Source organism: Fulmarus glacialis, unplaced genomic scaffold (assembly GCF_000690835.1).
Source record: "Fulmarus glacialis isolate BGI_N327 unplaced genomic scaffold, ASM69083v1 scaffold39777, whole genome shotgun sequence".
In the NCBI taxonomy this organism is placed as follows: Eukaryota; Metazoa; Chordata; class Aves; order Procellariiformes; family Procellariidae; genus Fulmarus; species Fulmarus glacialis.
Genome location: NW_009222050.1, coordinates 4445 through 13881, shown reverse-complemented (window position 1 = coordinate 13881; position 9437 = coordinate 4445). Strand labels below are relative to the sequence as shown.

The window sequence follows — 9437 nt, the reverse complement described above, 5'->3', positions numbered from 1 at the left end:
CCATGTGGCAACAGGGGTGTTTGTTTTTTGTTTTTTTTTAAAATATTGCAAAGCTGAAGGAGGCACTGATTTCAAGACCCTCCAAAGCTACATGCACTATGAAATGGAGAGATCTTCAGCTTATCAATATTAACATATTTATCAGCTGGAAAAAACCACCTTGGGCTGAGGGAGATCTGGGTCCGCAGAAGTAGCGTGAGTGGCATTTTACAGGAGATGCTGCCTAACCAGCCCTGCACATTGCTGTCATTTTCACATGAAAGAGCTGAATGAATCAGTCTCTGGATGGTTCTGTAACTCTGACAGCCATCGCCTGAAAAAGAGCTTAGTGGAAAATGGACAGAAAAAAAAAGATTTTTTTTTTGAAAAAATTGGGCCTTATCTACTAGAGTTACGTAAACCAAGGAAATATTTTGCTCTACCACAAGAGCTAATGAGAGCATTCCTTAAATACTAACTGAACTGCAGTAAGTTTCAAGTGCCTAGAGATATGCATATTGAATTTTTACCCCTTACCTCCCATCTGCTGACGGCTCCACTGTCATATTTTTTCCCCTCCTCCAGCGAAGCGCAGAGCTGGGGAAACCACAAACGTTTAATCGTGTCACTGCCATGGAGCAACAGAAAAAGATTGATGAGGAGGTTAATAAGTTGACTGTGCAATTATACTGCTTACCGTGTACCACCGACGATGGTTAATGTGGTTTTTTCCTGCTCCTCTGATCATTTCACTGCGTGGTCGTCAAGTCAGCTCCGGAGCCAGGCTCTCTGCTCCCGGCGCTGCAGCTTGACAGTGTGCAGCGACAGGACCTGTGGCTATTAGCCACCTTTGCTGTGCTCTGTATTTGTATAAACTCCTTGACTCCCATTGCACTTAGGAAAGGCAGCTGAAGTTCTGCTAATGAGAAAAGGATTAGACGAGATTTGTTTTTTTTGCTGCGCTTTTCAAAAGGTGCAAATGACTGTGAAGTAATCAGGAATGAATTAAATCTGAGGACAGTGAGTGATATTTTTCCCCTGTGTGCAAGGGCTATTTTTTGAATTTCCTTTTTTCTCAGCACACACTTCTAAATGATATCACACCTATCACACTCTTCTCAGTAGAGGTAAACTCTCTTCTGTCTTGAGTCTTAGTGTGAGCTAAAAGTAGGTACCCTGACAGGTATCTGTACCTAACTGTGACTTTCTGGATAGATGTAGCTAAAATTGGTGAATGGCATAAATTAATCAACACTAAAACCTTTTCATTGTCCTGCAGACAAGCACTCTTGCCACAGATACGATCTTTGCTAGAATATAGGAGTGATGGTTGCAAATATGCACTTGGAGCACTACAGAGTAATGATTTTGGTCCAGAAGTATTGTCCAGACAGTCAATTTTCCATCTGCCTTAATGATTAAGAATGAGTACTTCAAAGCTGGCATAAACTGCCCTTGACATAGTTGATTGTATGTTGCTTTTCAGAGAAGAAAGCTGTGGATTTCAGCCAGTTTGTTTAGAAAACATTTAAGTCAGCAGAGCTTATGGCACCGAGCTTGTTGGAGGGACCGAGGTACAAATTTCTGAGCAAGCAGCTGGCTGCTGTTTGTTTCTGTAATGCGCATTTGTAGAAATAAATAAGGTGACATCAAAGAGTATAGTCAGTTTTTGCCAAGGTTTTCTCCTCTTAATGGGAAAATTTAGGAAAGCTCTCAATATTGGCTAGCTGGTTTGGCCAAAGAGTTACAATATCAAGGCAATTTACCTTTATTAACCCAGGCGTGCATGTTTCAAAGGGTATTAACCAGGTGTTTTGGCTTTATAGGTCCTTCTTGTATGAGAAATTCTATCCTGTATGAACAAGAACCCCTGAAGATAGAGTTGTGAGGGAAAGCTGAGTACTCGAATGGTACCATAAAGTCATGGAGTAAAACCAGAAGACTGAGAGCATAAATAATAGCTGCTGCTCCACTGAAAACAGATGCTACGAGGAGAAATAACATTGCTGAACTTTTAAGGTCATCATACTTGGAAAAGGAACAAGCAGTGTAATTGCTGGGGTGACAAATAGCCATCTAGTGTAGACAAATTGTCCTAAGCAGGGATTTACCTGCGCAGTCACAGGTGAAATTCCTCACTGAAGAATTATTCATGGTAATGAGCTGATCTAGCAAACTATTTATCTGGTCAACACAGACTCAGGCTTCATTAGCAGACAATTTTGCTTGGAAACATAGTTATGCTAATGGGGATTTTGAGAGGGATAACGCAGAAAGCCATCCGTGTCTATGATAAGAAGCAGGAGATTTGGGTCCACGTTAAGGAGCAGTGAAGTTGCCCTCACAGCTCCAGTCTCCAATCCTGTTATCTAGTTAACACCTTCCACTCACTGCTAATTGTCATTACAGAGGTTGGCAGCAGTGCTGAGAATTAGAAAACCAGTTCAGCTGGGATATTAGCAAGAATTAAATGTTCAGAGGACCAGGAGAAGTGAACCCATCCAGCACAGAAATAAGCTGCAAAGGAGAGGACAACTGTTAATGAGCTGTTTAAACAGTCAAAACTTCTTTCTTTAGTGCTTCAAATAACTCTGTAAATGTGAAATTAATTTAACTGCTTCAGATGCTATGCCTTCCTTGTCTTCATCTCCTACAATATCAGCACTTCCCTGGGTGAGTTGAGGGGTTCATCTTTCCCTGTGTGGCATAAAAAATATTTTGGGGATGCAAAGGAGTAATCAGTTTGAAATGAGGACTCAGTTACTGGCAATATCATCACTGGGTGTAACGTTTCAGACTGCTCTTTGGTCTCTGTGCTCTGACCCATCATTCAGTGATACAATTTTCTGTGGAATTTATTTGGTCATTTTTATTATTTTCGATTTCTGAAGACTGCACTTAGCTGATTAAATTTTGCCCCACAAACCCATTCATCAGGTTATTTACAACGGAAATCATTATTTTTATCTTACTACAATTAAACACTTTCATGTTTTGGTGCCTCTTTTGTTAGTAAACAATAGTGTCTTATAAAATGTAGGAATCAAAATTTCCTAGCCTTATTGGCCATCTTTTAAAAATGTGCCTGATCCAGTGGTGATGCTCCCAAGAAACTCCAGTTTTCATTAAGGACTGGGTAACAGCCTGCAAAAAGCGAGGCCTGTATTTATAAAGAATCTGTGTGTTGCACTGTATTGGTTGTACGGGGTCTCATCTGGGGATTGCTGTGTGATTACAGGTTCCGCTGCTTCCATCTGCGATTTGCTTTAAAAATTATATTTACTGAAACAAACCCAACTCCTTTGAGCGTACAGACTTGATGAGAGGTTCATTTGTGCACTTTACAGCTCAGTAGGAATCATGGCACCGATGCATATGGGGACCTGTGCTACATATTTACTGTTTCCAAGGCAAAGTTGATTACCCATCCCCCAAAAAGCTATCCTCCTTTTGATGCAGGGCTTGTTACACTGAGGTGTGCCACTGTAGCATCCCAGCAGGACTGCCTCTGTGCTGGCACACAAATGATTTGGGGTGTCCTCAGTCTTGGCCTCTCCTCCTCTTGGGGCAACTGAGCAGGAGTTTAGCGGTGAGCTTCGTCTCCTACTGTACTTCAGCAGGTACTCATTTTACAGCCTCAGACAACCCTTTTGTGGTGAGAAGTCAGACTGGTGATGGGCTTAAGAGCTAAGCTCTGGAAAGTGACTCCAGAGAATTTGATTAGTTCCTTGACCGGACAATAGACTCAGCTGTAGGCTCCAGGTGTAATTCTGTCATCCGTTCATAGGTGTCTTGTGCCGGTCAAGATACCATAGTGAATTTGAGCCCTCCAGCTGGGACTGACAGATATGCCAGAGTGCCTACAGGAAAGCCTTGACCTCCTGGCTTGGGTGCAAGAGGGCAGGTGGATACCAACATGCAATTTATCTGTCTGCAGTGCAGTCACCCGCTTGTGAGGAGGACACCTTAGGCTATTTTAAGAGCCCACAGCCACTGGACTCGATGGAATCAGTGGGTTTAGGGCAACTTCTATCTCCCAGATCCTCACATCTGGGCAGGTAACACACCTTAAAATCCTTTGGCTGTATTGACTAGCTTTTCCCTGGTTATTATGGAGATCAGGCAACTAGTTTAGATGTGTATAATTCTGCTTGAAGTCAAGTAAAGGTGAGAAGAACGTACTCAATCTCCTTATGCCTTTGCTTTCACCCAAAAAGTGTGGACAGTATTCCCTCCTTTCCCCATCATTAACTCCCTACACAATTTATGTTCTAAATCCCTCCAGTCAGAGGTTTATTCTTGCCCCTTTCTGCAGGTAGCTGGCACATGCTAGACAATGTCTGGACATTCAGAGGTTAATCACAGCTGGGGGGAGAGATGCTGGCACCATTTGTTAAAATGTAGGAGTTTGAATCTCATAGAAATAATCACACCTTCTAAAAAAATTAAACCTATTTGTATATTTATTTTTATATATAAAAGAAATACAAAAAAAAGAACACAAACAAAATGCTGATTATGGCAATTCAGTTTTGTCAGCCCCCTCTGCCTGGGCTGCTGCCTCAGATCCACCGGGAGTGAGCAAAGTCCTCCGGTTGTAATGTCCTTTTATGATTCCAGAGTTATTGTTCTCATTAAGGATTTGCTTCTGTTTTTGCCTGTTAAGAGACTGTACAAGTCCTAATACAACAGCTGCTAGTGAATACTGTCCAGTCAGTTTTCTTGGTTGTAAGATTAAAGGATTTGGTTGAACTCTTCCTAGAAGAAAATATGTTTTGATTTTTCCTTCCTGTTCACTGATACCTTTGACATAAATCTCTCCTCGGTAGTCGAAGGCAAATCCCCGGTCCTTCAGGATCAGATACGTTTCTTCAGGCACTTGTATTCTGTCACTAACACCTGTGCTGTCCATTCGACTTGCTAAATTAACCGTTTTGCCCCAGATATCATATTGGGGTTTCTTAGCACCGATAACTCCCGCTACGACAGAGCCATGGCTAATCCCTATTAAAAAAAAAAAAAAAAAGAGAAGAGCTAGCCAGTTAGACAAGAATGGCTAAAAACCATATTTGCACTTAAGAACCACATGAAGCCTCGTTCAGATACATTTATCTCAAAGCTTAAGGAAGAGGTGTATATACAAAGAAAGTAAGAAAAAAAGGCCAGAAAAGGTAGAAAACATGAAAAGTGATATCCACAGAGTTACATTACAGGACGTCCGTCACAGTGGAACCACAGTACTTACGTAACATCTGTATTCTGCACACTATTGCCAAAGCCCCTACAAACTGATTCTTATGTAGCAGGAAAGATCTCTCTGGAAGGATCTTTCTGGGTCTACACTTGTTGAAGGCAACCTTGTTAGTGTTATACAGTCAAGTAATTACATTCTTATGTTCCATGAAGTGAAAATATGAAAGTATTCTGTGAAGTTATAGAAAGACTGTATCTTGTAAGATTGTTGCATAAATTCAAGACAAGCAATAATACAGAAAGGACTATTTTTTTCTACAGCAGTGATTTAAGACGTATCACTACATTTAGTGATAGTGAAAGGCACATCTTTGGGAAAAGGATCTTTGTTTTTTAGATTTTTTTTTTTTTTAGAGAATATTTTTTTAAATTGGTGATAGAAATGGTTTCCAAATACTGCTGCATTCATGCTCTATGAAATCTTTGCACACTTACTAAGAGCGGATGCGTGTTCCCTGAGAAATCTTGGGAACTGGGAGTTTTCTGTACAAAACTGTTGGGAAGTGCAGATCACAGATAGTGATGCTGTGACCCTCCGTGCTGTGGCTGATGAATACACTTCAGCTTTTTTATGGCAGGGTTGTCTATAAAGGACATGTTTCTTCTGGGTGGTTTTTGGTTTTGGCCAGTGATCCAGTCAGCATGAAAAGCCATCAGATTTGCTCCTGCCATGTGCCATATATTCAGGCCATCTTTTCATGTTCCATCTTACTAGCCATCCGGGATATCCCATCCAGGGTAACAGGTTCCCCATCACAGCAATTCAGAGCTGCTGTCACTGGGACAGGTCAGGTCAGAACTGGAATTCAATTTTTGTGCAAAACCAAAGTACTACACACAGGGTTTAGGATAACTTACTATTACTCCTTTGCTGAAGAAGACAGGGAGATTAATCAGAGACTGTGCAAGCCAGTATCAAGCTTGGGGTTAGGTCTGGGCTGCCCAGTTCACTTTTGGTGTTATACCTATGGGCTCTCGGCTAGACTTGCTAAAGACAGAAGCTTAATTATGTATTTACATTTCACTAAACCTTAGAACTTCTGCAGTCCCCAAATCATATTCTGGCCCATATTCTGCAAACAGAATATTTCTTATAAAGACAGAAGCTTAATTATGTATTTACATTTCACTAAACCTTAGAACTTCTGCAGTCCCCAAATCAGGGCCCATATTCTGCAAACAGAGTATTTCTTATTTTTAACTTTGCCTGGGATGAAGTCTATTTGGAAACAGGGGGTACAGTATTTGGAGGCTTTTAAATTGTACATGTCTTTGCCACGCTCCTGGGGTGCACTTACAGAGTCAGATCCTTGCAGACAAAACCACATTTTAATTCTCATGTTTGAACTATGCTTACCAATACGGAGTTCGAAGTTGTTAAATGAATGCTTGTTGATCTCCTGTATGCTTTCATTCAGAGCTATGGAGAAGTCGGCCAGAGCACACAAATGCCCCCACTTGTCTTCACATTGCTGAGGAGTACGTTATAAACCAATATGTTAGAAAGGTTTTGCAATTTGCCCAGCTCCCACTCATGCCTACCAAGTACCAAGTATCTGAATTTACAATTTGTAAGAACAGTCTCAACACACTAGATCCAAGAGAAGTAGGGTGTTATTAATGGTAATGCTTCCTGTTTATATTACAACACTTGTATACCTGGATACAGAGAAGCTTAGCATGAAGTATCAAAGAAAGTAATTTCCTGTCAATAATCTGACAGGCAATCATAGGAATTAATAAGGCATGTGAAATCTATCTAAGGCTAAGAAAGAAAGTATAGAGAGGATTGAGCTAACTTAGGTGCAAGGGACAAGAACTGGTGAGAACCAGGGTGACCCACATAAGCAAGAAGTAGAGCGAAAGAAGTGAAAGACATAATTCTCCTTTGCTGAAACTATCACCCAGGAAAAGCACCAATTCCAGTTCTCTGAGGGATGGAATAGTGACAGGAACAACAGGGCAAGCCAGGCAACCTGGGACTGGTTAAGTGGGAGAGAAAAGGCTATTCTGTAGCTCATTAATCGCCTCTGCTTAGAGAAGTCAAGTCACTCCCTGCTCCTTCCCCTGTGTTCCCATTCCTGCAGGGCAGTCAATATACAGATGGGGACCAGGATTGGCTTTTGGTCTTCCCAAAACACCAGCAGAGCAGATGGTGGGGCAGATTCTCAAGGGAGGACGGGGAGATCCTTAATTGTTTCTCTGAGTGGGCAGCAGAGTAAGGAACAGCCGTGGTTTTGGCCTGATAATGATATGATGTCACCTCATCTATTCTGAAGCTGGGTAACTCTTTCATTAAACAAATTTCCAGCCCATAGGAACGAAGCATTGCAAGGTTCCCCCTGGGTCACGCAGTCCAGCCCTTCGCAATTTTCGTCATCCTCAGTGTTTAATCCTGAACATAAGCACCTCCCTGGCATCACCCTGTTCTGTTCACACCGTGCTCGAACCTTGTCCTCAGCCTCATTCCGTTCACAGCATGCCAACCTCCCTCAGCAGCCCTCACCTCTTAGGTGCTGACAAGGTGATAGACATGTATATATGAAGATAAGTATATTTAAAACATATATAAAAATTCCATTAGGCTATTAGTGTTCAAGAAAAAGGGTGAGTCTTGGAAATGCAGTAAAGATTTTCTCCCTTTGAATTTTTACCCACATCAAGAGTCAAAAGAAGTGGTTAGGAGCTGTGTAGCTATAACCAGCTACCTCCCTGGTGTTCAGTCCTTCTTTGCTCATCTCTGCACAGGAACAAGCAAAAATCTCATGCATGCCTAGTTTTGTGGATTTCTAGCTGTCAGTATCGCTTGTTACTCTGTAGGTGGGAGATACTCAGCTAGTTACACTCCACATGTTTTATAATGTATTCTAAAGAAACAATGGAAATTTTCTAGTTTATAAAGCTCACACTAATCTGGCTTTCCTGGCAGTTGCAGTCAACGTGGGCAGATCTGATTCCCGCTCTGTGGTTGATCTGGGGCAGCACACCCTCTTCTGTGGTGCTCTTCCTTGGGGAGAGGCACCGGTTGCCAAGCAAGACAGATTTCAGCAACAGCCAACTTCTCGCTGGGTGTATTTTAGAGCCTCATCTTATTCCTTTGGAGACCCCGTTTCCAGGCATATTCTTGGGTGTAATTATGAATGGATTTCTCTCATCTGACTTATATGAGGTTTCTGGCTGTGACTGTGCATGTGTCCTCCGTGGGTGATTTTTCCCCTCAGCTTGGTTTGCACTTTGCAAGTGAGGGCAGCGTGCAGGCTTCTGGCTTTGTGATGTTCTTCAGTTGAACTGATGGGTCTACTTTCTTTTTGATGTATAGTTTATCGCACTGTCTGTAGATATACAGCTACATCATCACAAAAATGTATGAATGTAACCTTACACTTGCATAAGTATGCTGTGAGTTAATAGATCCTCTCTCTTCATAGATTATCGGAGGCTGTCAGCCAGATTCTGGTCTGAGTGACAGTGGTAACTTTAGAGTATGTCCGAAGATGTAGATAGACCTGCTCTAGATTCACATCAGTGTGATTGAAAGGAGATCTTGTTTTTTCTCTCCTATAAACCTAAATTTGAGGAAAGAATCCATATGGTTCTTGTTCCGAGCACAAGATGGCATTTCAATTCATCAAGAAGTGCAGCTGTTGTCTGCCAGAAGTCCCAAAAGTCTATTTTCTTTTAGCAAACACAGCTCTATGAACATCAGAAAGATAACACTAATATTCTCTAATATAGTGGTCGGACACAGCAAAAGCTTTGCTTCTTAAAGGAAACTATTCTCTTACCTGTTTTTCAGGTGATAATCCTGACACGGCCATGTATGTGCTGCCAATCGTTTTAATTTTTTCAATGTCTTGAAATCTCTCTTCACCTAGTAACTAATACATATGTAAAAAACCACTGTTACTTCTGTAATTCTTAATGCAGAATGCTTCTACAGGTATCGAAACGAATCACTACACTCATGGTATCTTCCAGTTGGTCATGGTGCACAGTTCATTCTGGGTTCTGGGGCACACTGAGCTGGGACTCTTTGCAACATCATCTACTCACAGAGTATATTCAAGCTAAATCCTGCTGTGCTCTGTAAAGCTGTTTGGTAAATCACATAATGGATAATATAAGACATGCATATTCCAACCTAACTTAAATGAAGATGAGTCCTGCATTCCTCAGGTATAGTCACTGCAAATTAGTGAAGACAA

The 9437-nt window shown here is 41.5% G+C and overlaps 1 protein-coding gene across 1 annotated transcript; it reads right to left on the bottom strand.

Annotated features, from left to right (window-relative positions):
• Window positions 1-4417: 4417 nt before the first annotated feature.
• Window positions 4418-9129, bottom strand: LOC104079319 (adenylate cyclase type 8-like). The gene is made up of 3 exons (XM_009581322.1): window positions 9018-9129; window positions 6590-6704; window positions 4418-4983 (listed from the first exon to the last, which is right to left on the bottom strand). The coding sequence occupies exons 1-3, from the start codon at window positions 9048-9050 to the stop codon at window positions 4496-4498; spliced, it is 636 nt and encodes a 211-aa protein (XP_009579617.1). The 5' UTR covers window positions 9051-9129; the 3' UTR covers window positions 4418-4495.
• Window positions 9130-9437: the final 308 nt, after the last annotated feature.

Excerpts from the sequence above, each read along its gene's own strand:
- LOC104079319 (XM_009581322.1), bottom strand. The coding sequence starts at position 9,050 with ATGGCCGTGTCAGGATTATCACCTGAAAAACAG. Across the intron at positions 6,705-9,017 it reads GATTATCACCTGAAAAACAG|CAATGTGAAGACAAGTGGGG; the intron begins GTAAGAGAATAG and ends CGTACTCCTCAG. Across the intron at positions 4,984-6,589 it reads CAACTTCGAACTCCGTATTG|GGATTAGCCATGGCTCTGTC; the intron begins GTAAGCATAGTT and ends TTTTTTTAATAG.